The sequence below is a fragment of the Wallemia ichthyophaga genome (assembly GCF_000400465.1).
Source record: "Wallemia ichthyophaga EXF-994 unplaced genomic scaffold scaffold1, whole genome shotgun sequence".
NCBI lineage: Eukaryota > Fungi > Basidiomycota > Wallemiomycetes > Wallemiales > Wallemiaceae > Wallemia > Wallemia ichthyophaga.
The window spans coordinates 771,734-793,587 of record NW_008806274.1 but is presented as its reverse complement, the minus strand read 5'-3'; the positions used below and the strand labels follow the sequence as shown (position 1 = coordinate 793,587).

Here is a 21,854-nt window from a genome sequence, read left to right as displayed (position 1 = left end):
CTATAATCGGTATTGTTACAGCTACTTCTTTTAATATATAACATTATATGTATAATACAATACAAAAGAGTTAGATTGAGTAAACTGCGAATACAATGTACAACTCCACATCACGTCACCTCGTTAACACAAATACCTGAACATTGGATGCTTATCACCCAAATTAGCTATGTCTTCTTTACTCAAACCATGTAATCCGAATTTCTCTATCAATACCGGGGGAAGGTCTGTGAATTCGTTTCTCGATACCGATGGTAAGTTATTTACCGCATCCGCGTCTTCCGCATCCTTCGCATCCTTCTCGGGCGTGTACGCATTACTTACACCTCCGCTTTGTTCATTGATGATGGCGTATATCTCGTCCAATGTGCCGAACTTCTCATCGCGCTGCTTATTTTCACGCTTTAGTATAAAATGGAGAGCAACGGCAAGGATGAAAGTGAAGGCGGAAAACGCTGCAGAGACTGAGTGTCCCATGACGAAATCAGGCTTGTCTGAGTCGGGATATAAAAACGAGCTAAGTATACCCGCAGTATTTCCCGCCGACATAATAACGCCCTGCGTTATACCTCTCTTATAAGTAGGACCAAATGAACCAGCACCCCATGCTAAAACGATGCCAGCAGCAGGACTGAATCCGGCAACCATTACAAACAAAGAGAAGTACTTGGCCTGAAATAATGTCAGATCTGTGTGTGTCTCAGATTAAACCGCCCTGACTCACCCCTGGAGCGTGGTCCGGTATGACTAGGATGAGAATGTACCCAATCAGAGACACAAACGTTCCTAACATAATGAGGAATGCACGATAGCCTGTCTTATCGCTAATATAAGCGCATCCAATAGTGGTAATAAAGCCCAAAGCATACGGGGGGACAGTGAGCAGCTGAGATTGGGCATTTGACCACTCTCCGAGCTGGGAAATGATGACTGGCGCGAAAGTTGCAAGAGCATAAAGGAGAGCGCCGGTACAGAAGTACATGCTAGCGAAGATATACAGCTTGTAATCGAGAATTGCGGATGTTATGTGATTCCATGAAAAATCAACATCGAGAGAGAGAGCACCTTGACCCTGTTTGATTCTATGGATAACGAATTCTCTTTCGGGCTCACTGAGGAATTTAGCCTCCTTAGGGAGATCAACAATGGTAAAGAAGGAGATAACCGCAACGACGAATGACATTGCTCCTTCGATCAGAAAGATATAAGACCACCCTTCCAAGCCCGCGCCATGGATTTGTGATAGACCGTATGCCAGTACACCACCCTGCAGTGCGTAAGCTTCTCGTGCTGATAAGATTTTCAGGACCCACAAATGCACCGGCCAAAACACAAGCTGAGAAAAGGAATCCCATGCGCAGGGTTTGCTCGGACCTTGGATAATACAATGAAATGATGTAAATTGCACCTGGAGATTGAGTATGTGAGACGTTAGACGCGAGATGTGAGATGTGACACACACCTGGGAAAAGGGAGGCTTCAAAGACGCCAAGTAGGACCTGGATTGCAGCAGTAAGCAAAGCAGTCTACCAACAACACTGAAACAGACTCTTGTCGTGTAAAGATGTCCCGCGTTTTTCGCAAACGCCTGTCCGATAAGTACAGCGCTCCAAGCCCTTGTACGAGTAAGTAAGCTGCTAGCGCGATATAAAACAACCCACGTTATCATCACGGGAAGAGTACGACTGGGCCGAAACTTTTTGATGAGAAGATTGCCAATGATCTGGAGTCGTGAATGAGCGTGTTAAGAGCGAAAAACAGCTGTGACATTTACTTCAAAGGCGACCTGCAGTCGGCGTCATGTGAGTTAACGCGCGAGGTAATCTTCTATTTACATAGGTGGAAAAAAAGATTGTGTTTGCGATTTGGAACTGGTGGGATGTCATGCCAAGGCTAGTAACCATGCCGGCGACTTTTGCTTGTCCAATCTGCTCGGGTTAGTGTTCGGCCGAGGAATCCAGTCAGGTGGGTCTCACATTCACTCTAAATTTCGGTGAATCAAAGTTGCACAAAAGCATGTAAGCTCACCTATCGATAAAAGAGATGAGGTCTGCAGATGGATTATTAAGAAATCAGCTCCTTCCATATCAGGTGTTACCCACAGAGAAGACTAAGTATGGGGATTAGACGAAGATCTAATTTCCAGAGGAGCCTCCTTTCGTTTTGCGGAGAAAACCCAAGATTGTTCGGCGTAACTTGAGTCATTATTTGTTGATGGAAGAGGAGAAGACGAAATTAAATTAGGTGATTCTCCGAACAGAACGATCATCACTAATCAAAAATGCATGATAGAGGATACAAGCGCAAGGATGACAAAGAAGAATATGAAAGATACCAAAGCAATCCAAGAAGGCGTGATGAGCGTCTTGATAGGCGGGACAGCAGACAGAGCGATGAGAGAAAGCCATTCAGAGACCTACACAGACGCTCTCGATCCCCCAGGCCCTCGAGGTCCAAGTCACCAACCAGGTCACCTCGACGCACACCACCTGAAATAAAGCCAGACTTCTCCAATTCAGGCTTGCTAGCGGCAGAGAGCAAGACGGTGAATGGGGTAGTGCTCAAGTACCACGAGCCACTCGAAGCACAAAAGCCCGGTAAGGGGGATGACTGGCGGTTATTCGTGTTTAAGGGAGAGACACAAACGGGTGAGTAGGAGTGGGAATATGCAGCCGATATTAATACACGGCAGACATGCTCATGCTCGACAAACAGAGCTGCTATCTATTTGGGAAGGATGCAAACGTCGCAGATTACCCGGTTGCGCATCCATCAATTTCGAAGCAGCATGCAGTGATTCAATACAGAGCGATAAGGAGTAAGAATGAATTTGGTGATGTCTTGGAAGCGGTCAAGTGGGTTTAACATTATACTAGCGTCACCATCTCACGATAGAGCAGACCATTCGTGTTGGATTTGGAGTCAACCAATGGCACACAAGTCAATGGCGAGGAAATACCAGTGTCGCGCTATTTCGAGATAATGAGCGGTGACGTGATTAAATTTGGATTGGATGATAGCGACTTTGTGTTGATCAAGAGTTGATTAATTGCTTATAGATAAGATTATTACAACAATTTAATACAGTACAAGTTGTAGTATGCAGATTGGTCTGGACTAGCTATCTACTCACTCTGCTGCGTGCTGGCCTCCATACGCGCCTTGGAAGCGGCAAAGAGCTCCTCCTGTTGTGCGAGTAGCTGCTCCTCGGTCATTCCAGATGCTGCGAGCCTAGAGCCCTTCCTCTCCTTATCCCAGGCGGACTTGACCTTAGCCTGTGCCTTGTGATCCTTGAGAACCTCCTCCATGTCTTTCAGGTAGGTCTCGAAGCCGAGTGTTTTGAGAGCTGCGACGACGTGTTCTGGGGAGATGGTCTTCTTGCTATCCTGCTCGCACGCCTCGTTGGCTTCCGAGGAGACGAGGTGTATGAATTCGACACAGCATTCGATAAGCAAGTCTCTTGTTTCTTTGGCCACTGTGAGTTCTGGAGGGAGCATGTCTATGGAGGTTTAGATGGCTATCCACACAACACGCAGAACACACCCTTTATCAGCTTCTCTGCAGTTGCTTTTGGGAGCGTGAGATCATCGTCGAAGGACGAGCTCGTTGGTATATTCTTCTCGTCGTCGCTCATGCTTCAGCTGGTGTGATGGATGTTGAGGTTCAAAAGCTTCTTCCTCACCAACGACGACGACTGGATTTTTATAAATATGAGTGTGAGTTGGGTGTTCGACTCTCGCGTTTCCTGTAATGGTCTAATGTGTACTCCAGGTCCAGCCAGTAAATCCACGTCCATTCCTCAACGATCTCACCGGTAAAGCTGTTCAAGTGAGGCTCAAGTGGGGGTTGGATTATAAGGGATATTTGGTTTCGGTGGACAATTACATGAACTTGCAGGTGTGCTCAGTGGTATTCTTCCAGTTCCCCTCTAACTAGCACAGCTCGCAAACACTGAAGAATTCCAAAATGAAAAGTCTAATGGCGCACTCGGAGAGGTCTTTATACGGTGGGTAGGAATTGCTTTCAGTTTTTTCTGGGCTCACGAATTCATTACATAGTTGCAACAACGTACTCTGGTTGTGCGTCTATGTCTATCACACGAAATTCACTAACAATTCCCTAGGAAAGAAGCAGAGGAAGCTTCAAACGCAGCAAAGGATGAAGAAATGCAACAGTAGTGATTCGTGTGTGTGTGTGTGTTAACCTTTTTCCATCGAGCTCAGGCTAACACACGCAGCTATGAAAATAATACAAAACGTAGCCTGTAATACTCTCAATTGAGCAAACTAATGTATAAACTTATCACGCTCCTCATACCTAGCTAATCTGACGTAATATTCATACCGAAGTTTACTCACCCATTCCAAACACTAAAAAGGCTGCTGTACATTCTACATCTCTTTATGAGTGCATTCGACGATCACTCTGATAATCAGAAACAGGCGCATCCATGCGACACAAACAAAGATCACTTTAAACGCAATGAAGAAATAGATTCCTTTAAGTATAGAGATAGCAGCGAGGAGAACAATGACAATATACTTCTCATTAAACGCATTACTAGGCGCCTCGACTTGATGATTGTCCCTGCCCTTTTCTTTCTTTTCTGTGTTAACTTCCTCGATCGAGTCAACATCGGCCAGGCAAAGCTAGAAGGGTTGCTCGGTGACTTGAACATTGTAGGTAGAGTTTGACTGTGAGATGATACTCGCAGCTCACTTAACGTAGTCAGACTATCAATTTGAAATATGTCTCACAGTTTTTTATGTGTCGTATGTGAGTGGGTGTAAAAGCACTGCGACTCATCCAACACTACACAGATAGCGTCAGAAGTGAGTACCTTTGCTTTCTCTCTTTCACACCACTAACTCTACTTAGATACCGTGGAACATGCTGACGAAGAAAATTGGTCCCCAGCTAACAATTCCATTCATGGCAGTCAGCTGGGCAATCGTATGCACCCTCACCGGAATCGTTCAGGTGGGCATAGTTCTGCACTACTCATACTTTCATTCATAGTTTGCAGAACTACTCTGGCTTGATTGCTGTGAGATGGTTTCTTGGTCTAGCGGAAGGAGGTGAGTGAAAAGCGTGCTGATCCATTAATTCGTTAATATTAGTTAGGCTTGTTCCCGGGAATGCTTATAATTCTCACCGCGTGTGCGTTCTTACGATTGATCAAACTCACTCACATACATTTCGATTCAGGGTTTCCTCCACCCCAGCAGGGCAAAAGAATAACAAGTAAGTGGCTGATAGCGCACGTTTTATTGCCCATTGACACCTCAAAAGTTGTCTATCTCGGATCGCAAATGGCTGCTGCGTTCGGTGGTATTTTCAGCTATGTCTTGGCTTTGATGAGAGGCGTTGGTGGGCTAGAAGGCTGGCGGTGGATATATATCATAGAAGGACTACTCAGCTTTGTTGTTGCCGTTGCGTCCTTCTTCTTCATACAGGATTTCCCAAGTGAATGTGAGTGGGAAAACCGCGGTTTATTTGCCTGCTGATATGTGATCCAGCCAAGATTTTAAGCAACGCAGAGAAAAGTGCTTGGCTAGACCACCTCGCCGCGCACCAGGTCGTTTTAGATGAAAATTTGCCCTTCACTATCGGTCAAGTCACCTCTGCATTTACTGACCCCAAACTGTACATGCTCGCTATAGTCAACTACACGAACGGTAGTCTACTTTACGTGCTGAGTACTTGGATACCCACTATAATCAGTGAATTGGGCGATTTCGACGTTGCCGAATCACATCTTCTCACAGCGCCAGTGTATGTGTTTGGGATTATATGCGCTCTTTTCGCTGCTGCATGGTCGGACAAGAAAAGACAAAGAGCCGTGCTGGTTGTAGCGGGATTACTCATCACTGCCATTGGTTTTATTATCATCATGGCTATCCCACCACATGTTGCAGTGGGAGCACGCTTTTTCAGCTTATTTCTCATGGTAGCTGGAAACAACATCGTAGCTGCGGGCTTGTTGGTAGGAGATTCCTCCTTTTTTCAACTCAACCACTGAGACACTCTCGCAGCCTTGGTACAGTGCGACATTTGGACCCTCTTACAAACGTGCAATTGCTTCGGCGTTCATTGTAATGTGCGGCAATTGCGGTGGTCTGGTAGGTACCTAATCAGCTCGCAGAGATCCTTTCTAACATAATAAACCACAACAGGCCTCCAGTTTCATATACCGTGAGTATTTTACTCATGTCAGATCACCCCTGACACCATCGCAGCTGAATCAACTGCACCTCGATTCTTGCCCGGTCACGGTTACTGTTTGGCGCTGTGCATTATAGGCTCGACTACTGCATGTGCGGTCAGATACCTCCTCAAGAGGGAGAATGAGCGCCGGGACAGGTTGTTTGGAACACCAGAACAGTATCGAAAGAGACTTGAGTATAGGAGCTCAATCAAGATGCTCAAAGAGCAGGAAAATAATGGTATCGATGTGGCATTTGACGAAAAGGCCTATCTGGGGCTGTCGGAGCTCAGTGAGTTTGAAATAGCGTGTTTAGGAGATCGCCATCCAATGAATAGGTGAGGTTTGTTGGGCTTTATATAGTGCACAAGCTAATGAATGTATTCAGATACCTCCTATGACATATTCTAATAAAGTGATTTCTTGTATACTTAAATCAATTGACCCTCACGCTCGGAACATACTTCTCATCGACATTGAAGTATCTATCGACAGCACCAGTCTTCTGGACTTCCGCACTCACTGAATCACCATCCCTCTTCCAAATTACAAACCACTCACCGATCAATTTGCCGGAAGTGAGATGGAAAGTCTGAGCAATAACTTCTCTGACGCCATCGTCGCGCCCATGAGTAGCAGCAGCACTTACATCACCATCGCAGATCTCCCAGGTGGCTAGAGGACGATCAGCCCTCCTCAACCACGTAGTGTCATGGACAAGTGTTCTGAGTTTCTTGAGAGTGAAAGAATGGGTGATGAGTTCAACAGATTGTCTATCGCCGATGCTCAACACCTTCAATGAGCTTACGTAGGGCTTTCCGCACCAGTTAATCATTGCAGTGGACGTTATCGATGTGGTGAGAGCGGTTGTTATTAGGAATATTCTGCCTGCTGTGTTTATAGGCGCGTCTAGAATGGTAATAATGGGTGATATAGCAAATGCAGCGCCTAGAGAACCAAATGAGAATACTTTCAGCTTCCTATAGACATCTGATAGAGATCCGTTGTAGAGTTGAATGAGGCGTGGAGTGGAAGTAGATTGGTTCCTATTAAAAGTCAAGACTCTGTTTAAAATTGAAGTCTTTTTTAAATTTAATAGTCCACTGCGATTTAATAGTCCAGTCCTATTCAAATTACTAGTCATCGTTGCTTCTATCAACCAACAACGAAATCTCAAAATCTATGGAGGATCTGTCAAAACTACTAAGCGTGTTGAAATCCTACTCGAGTGAGTCTGCAACCACTACAGTCACTACGATCTCTGACACCCACCCACAGCTGTTGATAAGAAGATTGAAGCGATACAGACACTTGATTTGCTTTTCCAGCGCGAGATTTCAGAGCCTTTAGAGCACATTGAATCCCTCACAAACACACTCAAGCTCAATCTTCGCTCCCCCAATACACATCTCTCTCATGCCGTTATCGCCTTTCTCCCAACTTACATTCCGATCCTCACACAAACAAACGCGTCTGATTTAGACTCCCGGCAGCTCAAGCTTGGGCTCACTGCCTTCTTATGTCCACCCAATGGCCTTATCGAAAAGCTTGCTGATCAGAAGGAGAGGATTAGAGATGCTGCACGCGCCGCTTTGATGGCTTTATCGATAGGCGCGCTCAAATTTGGCTCAAACACTTCCAACTCCCCAGAAACACCATGGGTTCTCCTCGAAAAATCAATCAGAGAGCAGGGCCTGGCTGGAAAGGTTTGGAGGATACGCGAGCAGTCTCTTCTCCATCTCGCTACTTTACATCCACTTCACTCTTTCCCCCTCCGCACATTTCTTCCACAATTCGTTGTTCTGCTCGAAGACTCAGATAGCAGCGTGAGGGAGGCTGCGCGGTCGACTATCATAACTCTCTTTAGGAACTCATCCGCACAGGCCAAAACAAGCCTCAAAAAGGAAATCACTGACAGGAACATAAAAAAAAACGTCGTCGATGAGATTCTCGATGGAGTCCTCAAATCTGCTGCTTTCAGACCTGAGCTCATACCGATGCCGATTGACGATCCCACGGAGGAGGACAAGCTGGCTGGCTCCAACGCTCACTACTCCAGTACATCTAGTGCGCCTAGTGCACCCAGTGCGCCTCCAAAACAGGCTAAGCAACTGGACAAAGAGGTTGAGAAACTCGATCCTGTCTACACAGCCTCTTCAAAAGATCTAGAAAAGGAGTTCGAGGCCATGCACTCTCTCTTTAGTGGCAAAGAAACGGAACAAAATTGGGTACCACGCGAGACGCAAATCAAGAGACTAAGAGGGATGCTACGAGGTGAGGTGCACCTCCACTACGCCGATGTATTCGTGCAAGGAGTGAAAAGTAACATCGATGGTATTATCGCGATAGCGCAGTCACTGCGCACTACCTTATCCCTCAACGCTATCAATCTTTGCGTCGATCTGTCTCATTTTCTTGGCTCCCAAATGGACACATTTGCTGAACCCGTGGTCTCATGCTTAATGCGAATGGCAACACTGACTAAGAAGATAGTGGTGCAATACTCCCAAAATGCACTGAGCACCATCTTGCGTAATATCTCATACAGCTCGCGCATACTCAATGTTTTGCACTCCGGTATTAATGAGAAAGCACCAGCACCGCGTCAGTTCTCTATAACGCATCTGAGGATTGTAGTGGAGACGCACAGTGCACATAAACACGCCATCGAACAGACGGGTGGGGTGAGTGTTTTGGAATGGTGTATAAAGAAGGCTTTAGCAGATGCCAACCCGGGAGTGCGTGAGCAGGGTCGTACTACTTATTGGGCGTTCCAAGCTGTGTGGCCAGGACAATCTGCGAAGCTGATCGACACTCTCGATCCAACTGCTCGCAAACAGCTCGAGAAGGCTAAGATTGCGTCGAATTCGGCTCCTCAGAATGCTAAAAAAGGTCTAGCGTCCAAGAGTCAGCAATTCAGGGAAGCCAAGGCGGCCTTCATAGCAAAGAATAGGACGGAGCCTCCTCCAGAATCTGTCATACCTCTACCTGATACGCCAATTAAGAGGGGTGCGGCAGAGAGCAGAAGTGATACACCGACACGAGGCAGATCACCATCTCCACCATCCAGCAGAAATGCTACGCCGGTTAACAGAACGCCTCCGCAACAGAATGCTGCTACTCCGACAAACAAGAGAACACCATCTGCAGAGTTGGAACAAGAGGAGCAAAATGTGGAAGAGGTTGAGGTTGAGGTGGAAGCATCCGAAGGACCTGAGCCAAGTGAACGGTCTGTAGAAGATAGAGCACCACCAACCTCACCAATGCAGATAAACTCACCACCATCCAAACCTACAGCAGACGAGGAAATGAGTCAGAGATCGCCAACACCATTGCGCACGTCGAACCGCGCAACCACAAAATCTACTTCAACATCACCCAAAGAATCATCACCTCTGCGTCAGTCATTTAGCAGCTCAACCGCGGCAGATACATCAGACAAGGCGTACGGCTCACCACCAAACCGACCATCACCACTGGGTCAACCACAGTCAAATACACAGCCACAGGCAGTGCAAGGACGTCGCCCAAGTGAGAGGCTCAGTGTTGCGATGATGGGCTCGAGCACACCATTGGGCAGCCTGATGCAGGAGAGTCAGCCTGACGATTGGAATAACCACACTACCATGGAAGATACCTTCCTTCTGGCAAATAAGCGAGGCGACGGGAACACAGAAGGGGATGAAGAGGAAGAAGAGCAGGAAGAATTAATGAAGTTTGACGACTCCCCACTAAAATTGCAGAAGTCAACGAACAAGCGTCCACTTTCACACAGTACAAGCTCAAACGACACACCCAAGCAAAAGAATGCACAGACGGATGCGTCACCTCAATCCATTTCGAAGATTGCGGAGAGCACAGCGAACCACTTGTTAGAGGTGAATGAGGAGCTTGCATCGACGAGTATCTCCAACCAAGAAGGCACTAACGAGGGCACGCCGGTGAGGAGGAGTGCACCATCGCCAGCACCCTCACCAGCACCTTCACCAGCACCAGCTGTCGTCAACCCTTCTGTCAGAAGCTCAGTAGCCACCCCACCGTCCAAGATGAGAAAGATACTTCAGCAGGCTCAGCAAGTCGTCGACTCACCAATGAACAAAGCGGGTACGCCGAGAGTGGTGCACGATATGCGCAAAGTCGGTGGAAGTAACCAGTGGTGGTTGAATAGAGTGGATGCTTGTAAGTGGGAGGTGTGTGCGGGTGTGTACAGCTAACGATGAGCAGATGAGAACAAAGACACCAGTCTACGTGACTCGAAGTATGGACATCATATAGATGTACTGAGACAACTTAAAGATAAACTGGTTGCGGGAGAGTCGCTCACGCCCATTGAACTAGACCAACTTAGCAGTATCAGTGTTATGTATCCAACTATTTCAGGCAAGGAGAAGGAGAAGGAGAATGAGATGAATAAGTTGAACGAGGAGGGGAGTATTTGGAATGAGGGCGGTTTATTCACTATTATTCTCGAAGGATCTTTGCTTATGCTTGATGATGCGAGTGTGAGTTAGGAATTAAGTTTACTAAGATTTACACAACACTAACACAATCACTAGCACGACAGTGATCAGCAGGACGCTACGCTCAGACTACTGCGCAACCTGATTGAGAAACAGGCTGATATGTTAATGGGTAGTGAAATGAGTGTGTTCAACAGCTTAATAAAGCTGCGTTTATCAACGCGAAAAGAGAACTACGACGCATCAGATGCGCTGATGGAGTTGTTTACAGATAGTATTGATCCAATTTGTGGAGTGGGGGCGCTGGAAAGTGCGATAGAGATAAGCGCACAGAGCGACAGCAAAGGGGCGAAAGAAGCCATGTCATTTTCGCTAGCTTTGAAGGCTCTCGGAAGGCTGTTTCTCAGATTACCAGCTGAAGTACTTGAAGAGGAAATACCTCGTGTGCAGGATGTTTTGATCAATGTGTGTGGGGGGACTTGACGCGTTTAAATCAAACTTACAAATGACAGGGACTCAACGATGAGAATGGCTTAGTGAGGCAGTCAGCAGTGAAAGTGATTGTTGCTGCACAATCAGTACTGCGTGATGAAAACAAACTGTTTGAATTGGGTAGAATACCAGAAACGAAGAAAGGGATACTAACTTATTATATAAACAGAGTGGGGTTGCATAATAATTTCACTTGAATTTCACAGTTTTTGTATTTATTATAAATTGTCTAAGGCGTTTCGCAACGCCGCGCTTTGTTGATAACGCACAGTCATGAGATCTAAATTCAAGGTGAGGAGGGAGTGATGTGAGTGATATGAGCTACTGCTAACAAGCTACAAGGACGAGCATCCATTTGGTACGCATCCACCATACGCAGCCACCAATCACAACCACTTACACAACTAACCATCTCCAGAGAAACGCAAAGCTGAAGCTGAGAGGATTAGATCCAAGTATCCAGACAGAATACCTGTGGGTGTTGCGCTCATTCATCCACCCGGCTCGACTCAACGATGACGCCAGGTAATTTGCGAGAAAGGAGATAAAACAGACATTCCAACAATCGATAAGAAAAAATATTTGGTACCTTCTGTGGGTTTGGTTGTGGTATAAAAGCTTGCACAGCTCATGCAGCCTCAAAGGACCTCACCGTCGGCCAATTCGTCTACGTAATCAGAAAGAGAATAAAGCTGGCACCAGAGAAGGTGAGAATGGTGTGTGTGTGTGTATCTTCTAACTTACCACACCAGGCCATATTCATATTCGTTAATGAAGAGCTTCCACCAACTGCAGCGCTAATGAGTGCAATATACAATGAGCACAAAGATGAGGACGGCTTCTTATACGTTACTTGTGAGTGGAGTGTGGGGTATAATACAGACGCAGCTCACACACACGCCAGACTCAGGAGAGAACACATTTGGATTTTGATTGATACGATAATCACGACAACGAAATCAGCAGCAGCATATTAGTGTGAGTGGGGAGTTTCTGTGGTGTTGGTTTGACACGCTCACTCCCACCTCAGAACGAATGACGAAAGACGAAATTCAGAAAGCCCCTCGTTTCATCACTCTTTTTCACTTTTCTTGGTACCAACGGAATATTCTAATAACCTACACAAATACCCTCATCGTAGCTCACTTGTCTCGTACTCTTTGATAAATGCAGTTTATAGTGAAGATATGTGCATGTGCATTTGTGCATGAATGTGGTATTGGCAAGCAACATAATTCCGTTTTGAACAGCCAACAGTCTAAGCGTGGCTGGATTCGAGAGTATCCGGGTGTTTGCTGCTGTGGGTGTGTGAGAATGGGGAGAGTGGAAGTGAGACAACTGCCGACTCACGTGTTAATCGGTGAATCAGTACCAGAGTAAATGAAGACATCATAAACTAAAGCCCCAGCGATACCCCCACTAAGCGGGGCAAGCCAACCACACCAAAGCCAATACTGACCGAAGAAAGACCACACTTCATCGCCATATCCGACAAGCCAACACATGAGTCTAGGACCCAAGTCACGCGCTGGATTAAACCCACCCGCTGTGTTACCGCCTAGGGCAGCACCCAAACCAAAGATGGTGAGAAAGAGCGCGAAAGGCATTGTGCCATGTGGAGGGCTGAGGTTTGATCTATCAGAGAGGGCAAAGACTATACCAACGAGCACAGCGGTGCCTAAGAATTCGTCGAAAAAGCAGTTGAAAGCGGGCAGATATGGTTGGGGCATTGTGAAGAATAGGCCAGCTGTGGCGGTGTGACCGTGAATAGTGCGTAAGCCATGCTCATACTGATCTACAGAATAGTAGTAGTTGGCATATGCTACGCAAGCACCAGTGAAACATCCCACAACCTGCGCCACAACGTAGGTGGGGACTTTCCTCCAAGGAAATCCGCGGAAGAGTGCCAGAGAGATGGTGATGACTGGGTTGAGATGCCCACCGCTGACGCCGCCACTCACCCAGACTGCGCCAGCCACACCAAACGCCCAGGTGAGAGGAACACTAAGGGCGACACCGCTGTTCTGTAGTGTATACTGGCAATTTACACCTGCGCCTATTACTATGAGGACCAATGTCGCGAGAAACTCCGCGAGCTCGCCACGATATATGTTGCGGTAACGCGCCCATTGGCTCTTGTAGCCCTCGTGGACGGGCATAGCGGGATCGACTGCCTCGGCTGGCGCCATGCGTTGCTCGCTCGCTCTTCTCTCTCGTTCCAGACCGCGCATTGTGTGTGTGTGGCTGTGGCTGATAAGAGTGATGTGGGTTTAAATAAACGAAATCTATCTTTAAAATGGATTACAAACAAGCATATAAACGGGCAGTGGATTGCGCATTCACATTCCCACTCACGCAACTACACGCCATGCTCACTCTCCCTCCTCAGTACCTCGAGAACAGCTTCGAGAACATGGCAAGCTTCATGTATCTCGCTCTCAGCGATGGTCAGACTGGGCACGATACGCACGGCGTCTGATCCCGCAACGAGGATGAGGAGGCCGCGTTGGCGTGCGAGGGTGAGTGCGCGTGCGGGGTGAGCCGAGTTGAGGAAAGGCAGGCCGAGGAGGAAGCCCCTCCCGCGCACCGGCGACTTTACCACATCGGGGTATGCAGCAGCGAGACCGTCGAGCCTCTCGCGCAGAACTCCCGCGCGCGCCTTCAAGTCGGGCATCTGCGCCAGACGTGTGAGTACGTGGTGTGCCACGCACGTGGATAGTGGTGACCCGCCGAAAGTGGTGCCGTGGGAGCCTGAAGAGAGTTAAATGGCGCGTGTGGCAAAGAAATCAACCACTCACCAGGCGACACATGCTCAGCTACACTATCACGCATCATCACTGCACCGATAGGGAACCCATTTGCGAGTGGCTTCGCCATGGTGATGAGATCGGGGTGTGCGTTAGGTGGAAGAGCGGAGTGGGCCCAGAGGTCGGTGCTTCTGAAGAGACCGCACTGGAGGCAAAGTTAGAAGGGTCATTATCCACCTACACAAACGGCACACACCTGAATCTCGTCGTAGATGAGCACAGCACCGACCTCGTCGCAGCGTCTGCGGAGAGCCTGCAGGAATTCCACATCCACATTGTGTATCCCGCCCTCACCTTGGACAGGTTCGATGATGACGCCGCATGTCTTCTCGGTAACGAGGGAGGTGAGGGAGTGGATGTCGTTGATATCGCCGACGCGCACGCCTGGGATGAGAGGTGCGAAAGGGTCTTGGTATTTGGGGTTGGGTGTGACGGACAAACCACCCATACTTCTGCCGTGGAAGGCGTTGCGGAAGCAGACGAGCTCGCTCTTGTCCGCGGCATCCACACCCACCTTCTCTGCCCTGGCTTTGCCGGAGACACGGGCGAACTTCAAGGCACCCTCGTTGGCTTCGGTGCCTGAATTGGCCAAGAAGACTTTGAGGCCGGACGAGTCGGCGGAATTGGGCTGGTAGCCCATACCGCCATGGAGCTTGGTGAGGGTGGTGAGCAAGTGGGCCAGCTCACCCGACCACTCGTTGTGGTAGAGGTTGCTGTTGTGCACGAGCTTGGCAGCCTGCTCGCCCATCACCCTCGCCACGCCCTCGTCAGCGTGCCCGAGCGCGTTGACGGCAATACCGCCGCTCATGTCGAGGTAGGATCGGTGCTGGGAGTCGTAGAGGTAGAGACCACTTCCGCGGGTGAAGATTATTGGTGGGCGTGCGTATGTGTTGAGAACACTGCGAGAGTAGCGCGCGAGTTTGTCGTGCGTGGCCTGGGGTTGGGGGGAGTCTGGGTGTGTGGGGTGGATATAGGCGGCGGCGTTGGTGGATAAACTCCTAAAGGGAATTGAATTTCTAAATGGCCTGAACAAAGACATGATATGGTGGTGGATGGTGGTGGACGTTGTTCAACAGACACGGCGATGAGCAGTGATCGGGATGAGAGCAAGGATATCTCAACTGGCGCACAAGTACTTCCTGTGGCTGAATTGCCAATGGATTTCAGTGGAGAGGTGGCCGATGGAGCCCAGTATCTGTTTACAGTGAGGTGGGTGATGGGATTATGAGTGTGATACGCTCAACGCCAGAAAAGACGCGAGGCAGCCAGAATACCGAATCAGAAACGCGTGTTGAATCCGTATGAGGGAGTCCAAGTGGCTGGTTCAAATACCCAATCAAGCAGCCACTCATTCACTCACTCAGAATGGCAGCAATCTTATTCAGCAAACTTCAAGAAACTCCGGAGTCTGATAGCCACTATTAAGCCACCCCCACTATCCCATTTGCCACACGGGTACATGCCGTTCCCAGGTAAAAAGGATAGATCCGGGTGGATCAATTACATCAACAATCAATCGCATGAACCAAAGATTTCTATTTTAAAATCACTAACTTGCGTCTCCGCTATCACTCTAATGACCTTCTTAGTGGAGGATGCACAACAAAACCAGAATCTCGGTGATCTGCAAACGCGTTGGTTAGTCTTCTTGATGGCTAGCCGACCTGAAGATTTTAGTGGAAATCTCGTTAGTAATTTGAGAGTATTGGCTAGGGGTGTTATGTCATTGATCAATATCAACAACCCACCGACGACCAAAAACACATGGATGGTTCTCATGTGTGTAATCGGCGGATTTGGACAAGCTGATCTCTATAATGAAATTGATTAAAATTTTCAAAAAATATGACTCTGTGACGTAGCCCGTGACTTCTTCAACATAAACAATCAACATGTTTACAAACGTATTAAGAAGCTCGACAAGAATTGCCAGCGTGGCCAGGCCAGCTATTCAGCTACAGCCACGCACATTGGCTGCACCATCCACTGCTCGTCTCTACCATGAACGCGTAATGGACCATTATTCAAACCCACGTAACGTGAGTGGCGTTGGCTGGTAAAAGATGAGAATATCTACTAAAACACTTGGCAGGTCGGTTCACTCAACAAGAACGATATGGATGTCGGTACTGGTGTCGTTGGTGCACCTGCATGCGGTGATGTTATGAAGCTGCAGATAATGGTCGACGATAAGGGACTCATCTCTGATGTAAAGTTCAAGACTTTCGGTTGTGGTTCTGCCATCGCTTCCTCTTCATTCATGACTGAGAGAGTGAGAGGCTTGACCCTCGACGAAGCAGGTGCTATCAAGAACACCGACATTGCACGCGAACTCTCCCTCCCACCTGTCAAGCTCCACTGCTCCATGCTCGCTGAAGACGCTATTCGCTCTGCTATTAGAAACTACAAGTCAAAGGCCCAAGAGCGTGGTGGCTCCTTCACTGGCTCGATTGATGTTGCTCAATCCGTCAGCACTGGTGAAACTACCGCTGACCCAAAGCCTGGCGTTGTCTGATTTATCTTTATTTTGTATTCTTCCTTTACTCATGACGATTTACTTGTTTATCTCTTACGTCCATCATCTGTGTATATAGGGCATGTCGCAAGCCACGGAATCAATGTCCCTCGAGGACACCAACGCTATGCGTGTCAAGCTTGGTTTGAAGGTGACGCATCTCCATCTCATCTCCATCTCCCATCTCACATCTCTCACAGCCAATTCAAGATGACAATAGCTCACAGAACAATGAAAAGGTGCGCGTATTTTTATTTATATATATTTTACCCCCTCTAAAAACCCCCACAGTCAGCAGAATCCAACTACGCCACTCTCAAAGCAGATGAGCAGAAGCAGCGCGAGAGTGAAGAGCAGCGAGTGAATATCGAGCGTACCCGCAACAAACTACAACTGAATAAACGCCTTAAAGGTAAAACGCTTGGTGAGGATACCGGAGAAGATGATGCAAAGAAATGGGCCAAACGACTTAAACGTAAGCAGAAAGAGGCTGCTGAGCGAGTAGCGCGGGCGCAATTGGAGCAAGACAACCTGTACACTCAGGATGATTCCAACTACAACGAATCCCACCTCTCCGGACTGAGAGTGGGTCACAATGTCGATGATTTCGCTGAGGGTAAAGACCACATCCTTACTCTCAAAGACGGCGCTGTGCTCGACGACGCCGATGACGAGCTACAAAATCTTGACCTAGCAGAGGATGAACGGGGTAGAGAGAGAGCGGAGCTGAGTAAAGGCGTGAAAGCGCGTCAGTATACAGGTCTAGATGATGAGGAGTTTGGAGCTGATGGTGCAGCTAAAAAGCCAGCCCTACTTAGTAAATATGATGAGGAGCTCGCTGGTGCAGATAGTGGATTCAGACTAGGTGATGCAACCGCGCACACCTCTAAAAATACCACAGATAATCATGACAACTCCACCCTCACTCAGCCTACCGAAAAACTTAACAAAACTCTTCTCAGTCTTGACTATCTGAAGAATGAGCAGCCTAGCGATTTCCTCAAAGAGGGTGATGTAGGATTCAAGAAACCAAAGACCAAAAAGACTAAGAAGAGGAGCACACGCAAGGCTGAAGTGGTCGATGGCGATATGCAGATAGACACAAGTACAAGTACACATGTAGAAATGAAACCACCCGCTCCACGTGAACGTGCCAACCTTGAACACACCAACATGATAGATGACGATGATCTCCAAATAGCCCTGGCGAAGCAGAGGCGAGATAAGCAGCGGCGGAGCAAGGCGGTGCGCCAGAAGAAGCCTGAAGAAATAGCAGCTGAGATTGGCGAGCTGGATGAGATTGATATGCGCAGAAATGGTGAAGAGACGGAAAAAGAGTTCGATGGAAAGGCAAAGTCGCTGGTGTTGGACGATACTAGTGAATTCATACGTACTGTCCAAATGGCACCGCAACAAGAGGCGCAAGAGGTACATGAGAGTGTGAGTGTGAAGAAGGAGCCTGATCTAAGTGTAGATGGTGACCAACCCCTCGACGTGGCTGCCGATATGGATGTAACGATTGAGGATGTGGATGGGATAAAGAAGGAGGAGGAGAAAGGAGAACAAAGTTACCAAGGAGACGGAGGTTTCGAAAAGGAATCCACCGCAAACACACCCACAAATCCCCCCACACACACCACACACGCTAAAGGGCTCGGATCACTCCTCGCGTCGCTCAAGCAGCAGGGCCAGATAGAAGCACTAACGCCAGAACAGCGAGAGCGAGAGCGTGTGCAGAGTGAAAGTCTACATTTCCTCGCTGACCAGCGCGCGCGAGAGGTAGTACGCGAGGAGCACCGCCAACGCATCCGTCTCGACGAGACCAAGTCGCAGCAGGATCGTGATCGTGAATTGCGCTCGCGCGACGCACGTTCTGCCCAGGAAGACAAAGAAGCATTCGAGCGCAATTATAAACCGTCGGTCGATATCAAGTACCATGACGAGACTGGGCGCGCGCAGACAGCTAAGGAGGCGTGGAAATACCTCAATTATAAATTTCATGGTAGAGGTCAGGGTACCAAGGGGCAGGAGAAGAAACTTAGACAAATTGAGATGGAACGTAGGCAGATGGCTATGACTAGTGGCGAAACTCCGCTCAATGTCATGGGGGCATTTCAGTCTAGGAGAGAAGCCACTGGTTCAGCACATATGGTGCTCTCTGTTGGTAATAGAGGTGCTGCTCCTCAGAGTGATTCTTTGTTCGACGCTGGTTCTCGACTCGAGAAGAGGAGCGGTGGGAGTGGGAATGCAGTTGAAAGTGTTGGTAATAGGGCAGGTGATGATACAACTGCAAGCACTAGCACTAGTACACTTGCTCCTCCAGAAGATAATCAACACACGCAAGCTAATGGCACCTCCTCTTTCGTCCCCGTCGGCAGCAGTCCGGCACCGGAGCAGCAAGAGCAGCCCGCCAAGTCGACATTCGCACCCATTGGTAGTTTAGGTGCAAGCACAAGCACAGGCACAGGCGCAGGCGCACAAGCCGGTGGACTCAAACTCGGTGGCAAGATAACATTCGGGAAGCGCAAGAGCGACACTGGAGAGATTAAGCAGCAAAACAAGCAGCCGAGATTGGATTAGTGTTGTATGACGATATATGAAGATCATCTTGGCCATGGTATAAATAGCACCAGGTACGAATAAAAATAAGACTGACAGATTGGAGTGGCGAGGAACAGAAAAATATATGTCACTGAGTGGGATTGGGAGTGGAAGTATTATTTGGTGTGTTTTATACCTCTACACCCATCACGTCATTTTGCTAAATTCCGCAGCCTCACTGCGCCCAAATTCGGAAACAATGTTTAGTATCTTACACAAGTACAACCATGTTGCTGAATAAAATAGGGTTAATTTTTAGTGCATTTGCGATTGCAATTGCAGGTGGGTGGATCAGTGGTGCCGTAATGCCTAATTGCTGATACTCAAATAGCCACTGCTTTTGCTCAGCCTTTGGTTAAAGAAGTAATGGGAAATACAGAGGGTATTCAGGGTGAAAAACAGGGTACAACTATTACACCAATCGCTCTCAATAATACCGCCACCAATACCACAACAACGCCTCCACGGGAACTATCGATAGCGGAGATAGTGAGAAATATCGATCTGAATAACAACTACACGCAGGCGTTGAGCGAACTTGAGGATATTAGCGCGTCTGGAGATGTTAGAGTGATGAATAGCCTACTGGAGCAGCTGAATAGCGTAATTGAAAGTGCTAGTGGCGAATTGAGCAGATTCAACATGAAGAACACTACAATTTTCAATTACAGTGAGATCAATAACCTCATCAGATACACTGAACAGAAGACAAAGAAGATTGTTGTGCCGGTCGTTGATAAAAAGCTTGGACAGAAGCTAGATACACACGATAAGCAGCAACTGCACCATCTATACGACCAAGTCTGTGATCTGGGCGATGAACTCAGAACAAGCCTGCCTTCTTTGGTTTATCAGCAAATCACGATCCTTGGTTAAGTAACAATGCCTTTTTATAGACTTATGTATTGCTAGATTGTATTACTATATCGCAATTCTACATTGCATCGCTCCCTTTGTTTACTTGCACCTAGAATGTCTAAAGTGAAGGCAAAAGTTCGCTGGGCTCAGCAGACATCCACTCTGGACAAGAATAACCATAAAATTCACACATTTAAGCTCAGCAACCTCCCGCAACTCCCAGAAGACTCAACAGATCTGCCAGTCTATCCTCTGGTACACATTCACTGCGCCTTAATTTAATTTGACCATGAAACATTTATATCGACTGGAAATATTGGTTAGATTGACAACCTGATCGACTTTCTCAGCTCTGAAAAGACAGTTAAGTATCTAAAACATACAATTGGCGCAAGTGTCACTTTCAAGCACAAGTTAAAAGAGGATTCAATTTCTTCATAAATGCCCAAATAGGTGCTCTAATTGACCTTTCACATGGCATCTCACGCCTCCCGCACCTCTCCACACTCACTCTCGACATGCGCATGGATAACTCCCCAAGATACACATGCGGACTAACTAACACAGACTATTCCAAGCTCAACCGGGTAACATTGCCAGAAGACGCCGTGAGCATGGTCCCTTCCTCCGACACACTCAACGAGCTCACCGCGCAGTGCTCCCAATTCCTCACTTTCTCCAGCATCTTTAGGACATGTCTTCCATCGCCCCCTTGAATTATCTCAGCCTCGCTGAACTCACAGACGTCTTTCCGACACTTCAACATCTCTAATTCGTTCATGTCGGTCTAACTGATCAAGATTAAGAGCTGTTCGCTCAGTACGACGACATTTGCTTGTGTCTGCAATACGAACAAGTCACTTTGGTACATGCTCCGCTATTCCTTCAATCTAGGTTTCGAATATTCCGATACTCTAAACAAAAGGGTTTACTGTCGTGACAGTAAAGGCTTTCTCTCCCTGATCGATGTCATGTATAATTTCGCAACATGCTTTTAGCCTATCACTGATTCCTTTTACCTATTTATAGTGTCTCGTATTTCAGCTTTCTCTCACTTCAAGACATCAAAACACACTGAAAATATCACTATTGCACTCTATATCACTCTATCGTTAGTTCATCTATATCAATAAGTAAGTTTTATCTCAATTTCTTCATCATGCATATAAGCTCTTCGTTTGTCTATGAATGTCTCGTCATTGGTATTTCATTGTCTCAGCTTCCATCAACTTCTATTTCTTCCTTCTTCAACAACCCCTTCTCGCCTGCAGATTCCGCTGCTTCGCCTGTCATCTCATTTCTCCCCTTTTCTTCCTCTGGTAGAACCCTCTTCTCGGCTGTTGCTTTCTACGGCTTCTCCTCGCTGCACGCCTCTATCACTTCAACCATCCCACGTGACATAACCGCCATAATCGCATAGAGACCTACCGCGTTTCCAAACATTCTTCTTAAAGGCTTTTTATCCTCCAAAAAGAAGGACGCCAAAACCATACATAAGAAGAGTGGAGAAGTGAGAAAGAAGCTTGTGTCTGAAAACGTCATAATGTATGCTAAGAGTGGAGTGAAACTGTTCTTGTGTGGTGGAGCGCCTTTGAACGAAGGATGGTAAGCAAACATTTTCTCTGGCATAACGACAGCCAGGAAAAGCGCTCCAGCGATTGTACAAGGCAATACGCAGTAGTCAGGTATATCGTACCATCTGAAATCTGGTAATAGATTATAATCGTTGAGGACTCCGTAGAGCCCTGGGATTATTGCGTAGATAAATTGGCTCTTTATATCATGTTCTAATGAAATGGGTAGGAGCTTCCTTAATCCATAAATTTGCAGTGAAATGAGAAGTATAAATGAAAAAAGTTCCACTATAATACGAGTTACGATCATAGAAAAGAACGACATCATAGAAAAGAACGAGA

At 47.4% G+C, this 21,854-nt stretch overlaps 13 protein-coding genes across 13 annotated transcripts; 8 read left to right on the top strand and 5 right to left on the bottom strand.

The window, feature by feature from the left end:
• Positions 1 to 123: 123 nt before the first annotated feature.
• On the bottom strand, positions 124 to 2,205 carry J056_000362 (uncharacterized protein; the record flags this gene model as incomplete). Its single annotated transcript, XM_009267760.1, has 10 exons — positions 124 to 672; positions 725 to 1,267; positions 1,314 to 1,408; positions 1,463 to 1,499; positions 1,550 to 1,723; positions 1,775 to 1,786; positions 1,836 to 1,928; positions 1,977 to 1,983; positions 2,029 to 2,050; positions 2,103 to 2,205. 10 exons carry the CDS (start codon positions 2,203 to 2,205, stop codon positions 124 to 126), a joined length of 1,635 nt encoding a protein of 544 aa, XP_009266035.1.
• Positions 2,206 to 2,281: 76 nt separating this feature from the next.
• J056_000361 (FHA domain-containing protein DDL) lies at positions 2,282 to 3,045 on the top strand (the record flags this gene model as incomplete). The annotated part of the gene is made up of 3 exons (XM_009267759.1): positions 2,282 to 2,648; positions 2,693 to 2,855; positions 2,901 to 3,045. The coding sequence occupies 3 exons, from the start codon at positions 2,282 to 2,284 to the stop codon at positions 3,043 to 3,045; spliced, it is 675 nt and encodes a 224-aa protein (XP_009266034.1).
• An 80-nt stretch (positions 3,046 to 3,125) lies between these two features.
• J056_000360 (Negative cofactor 2 complex subunit beta) lies at positions 3,126 to 3,634 on the bottom strand (the record flags this gene model as incomplete). Its single annotated transcript, XM_009267758.1, has 2 exons — positions 3,126 to 3,499; positions 3,544 to 3,634. 2 exons carry the CDS (start codon positions 3,632 to 3,634, stop codon positions 3,126 to 3,128), a joined length of 465 nt encoding a protein of 154 aa, XP_009266033.1.
• Positions 3,635 to 3,710: 76 nt separating this feature from the next.
• J056_000359 (putative small nuclear ribonucleoprotein F) lies at positions 3,711 to 4,178 on the top strand (the record flags this gene model as incomplete). Its single annotated transcript, XM_009267757.1, has 5 exons — positions 3,711 to 3,716; positions 3,772 to 3,897; positions 3,942 to 4,006; positions 4,059 to 4,079; positions 4,124 to 4,178. 5 exons carry the CDS (start codon positions 3,711 to 3,713, stop codon positions 4,176 to 4,178), a joined length of 273 nt encoding a protein of 90 aa, XP_009266032.1.
• Positions 4,179 to 4,403: 225 nt separating this feature from the next.
• J056_000358 (uncharacterized protein) lies at positions 4,404 to 6,547 on the top strand (the record flags this gene model as incomplete). Its single annotated transcript, XM_009267756.1, has 12 exons — positions 4,404 to 4,679; positions 4,729 to 4,776; positions 4,821 to 4,832; positions 4,879 to 4,980; positions 5,027 to 5,078; positions 5,125 to 5,160; positions 5,209 to 5,244; positions 5,293 to 5,472; positions 5,520 to 5,986; positions 6,036 to 6,122; positions 6,177 to 6,195; positions 6,240 to 6,547. The coding sequence occupies 12 exons, from the start codon at positions 4,404 to 4,406 to the stop codon at positions 6,545 to 6,547; spliced, it is 1,623 nt and encodes a 540-aa protein (XP_009266031.1).
• Positions 6,548 to 6,641: 94 nt separating this feature from the next.
• On the bottom strand, positions 6,642 to 7,349 carry J056_000357 (uncharacterized protein; the record flags this gene model as incomplete). The annotated part of the gene is made up of 1 exon (XM_009267755.1): positions 6,642 to 7,349. One exon carries the CDS (start codon positions 7,347 to 7,349, stop codon positions 6,642 to 6,644), a length of 708 nt encoding a protein of 235 aa, XP_009266030.1.
• Positions 7,350 to 7,387: 38 nt separating this feature from the next.
• Positions 7,388 to 12,090, top strand: J056_000356 (Protein STU1; the record flags this gene model as incomplete). The annotated part of the gene is made up of 11 exons (XM_009267754.1): positions 7,388 to 7,433; positions 7,484 to 10,384; positions 10,430 to 10,707; positions 10,762 to 11,130; positions 11,178 to 11,327; positions 11,500 to 11,515; positions 11,576 to 11,631; positions 11,683 to 11,751; positions 11,802 to 11,864; positions 11,910 to 12,012; positions 12,062 to 12,090. 11 exons carry the CDS (start codon positions 7,388 to 7,390, stop codon positions 12,088 to 12,090), a joined length of 4,080 nt encoding a protein of 1,359 aa, XP_009266029.1.
• A 325-nt stretch (positions 12,091 to 12,415) lies between these two features.
• Positions 12,416 to 13,388, bottom strand: J056_000355 (uncharacterized protein; the record flags this gene model as incomplete). The annotated part of the gene is made up of 2 exons (XM_009267753.1): positions 12,416 to 12,455; positions 12,508 to 13,388. The coding sequence occupies 2 exons, from the start codon at positions 13,386 to 13,388 to the stop codon at positions 12,416 to 12,418; spliced, it is 921 nt and encodes a 306-aa protein (XP_009266028.1).
• Positions 13,389 to 13,516: 128 nt separating this feature from the next.
• Positions 13,517 to 15,003, bottom strand: J056_000353 (uncharacterized protein; the record flags this gene model as incomplete). The annotated part of the gene is made up of 3 exons (XM_009267751.1): positions 13,517 to 13,908; positions 13,956 to 14,109; positions 14,161 to 15,003. The coding sequence occupies 3 exons, from the start codon at positions 15,001 to 15,003 to the stop codon at positions 13,517 to 13,519; spliced, it is 1,389 nt and encodes a 462-aa protein (XP_009266026.1).
• Positions 15,004 to 15,048: 45 nt separating this feature from the next.
• J056_000352 (uncharacterized protein) lies at positions 15,049 to 15,795 on the top strand (the record flags this gene model as incomplete). The annotated part of the gene is made up of 2 exons (XM_009267750.1): positions 15,049 to 15,173; positions 15,219 to 15,795. The coding sequence occupies 2 exons, from the start codon at positions 15,049 to 15,051 to the stop codon at positions 15,793 to 15,795; spliced, it is 702 nt and encodes a 233-aa protein (XP_009266025.1).
• Positions 15,796 to 15,856: 61 nt separating this feature from the next.
• Positions 15,857 to 16,479, top strand: J056_000351 (uncharacterized protein; the record flags this gene model as incomplete). The annotated part of the gene is made up of 2 exons (XM_009267749.1): positions 15,857 to 16,003; positions 16,057 to 16,479. The coding sequence occupies 2 exons, from the start codon at positions 15,857 to 15,859 to the stop codon at positions 16,477 to 16,479; spliced, it is 570 nt and encodes a 189-aa protein (XP_009266024.1).
• Positions 16,480 to 16,582: 103 nt separating this feature from the next.
• J056_000350 (U4/U6.U5 tri-snRNP-associated protein snu66) lies at positions 16,583 to 19,059 on the top strand (the record flags this gene model as incomplete). The annotated part of the gene is made up of 3 exons (XM_009267748.1): positions 16,583 to 16,630; positions 16,680 to 16,718; positions 16,771 to 19,059. 3 exons carry the CDS (start codon positions 16,583 to 16,585, stop codon positions 19,057 to 19,059), a joined length of 2,376 nt encoding a protein of 791 aa, XP_009266023.1.
• Positions 19,060 to 19,307: 248 nt separating this feature from the next.
• On the top strand, positions 19,308 to 19,956 carry J056_000349 (uncharacterized protein; the record flags this gene model as incomplete). Its single annotated transcript, XM_009267747.1, has 2 exons — positions 19,308 to 19,362; positions 19,412 to 19,956. 2 exons carry the CDS (start codon positions 19,308 to 19,310, stop codon positions 19,954 to 19,956), a joined length of 600 nt encoding a protein of 199 aa, XP_009266022.1.
• Between the last annotated feature and the right edge of the window lie 1,898 nt (positions 19,957 to 21,854).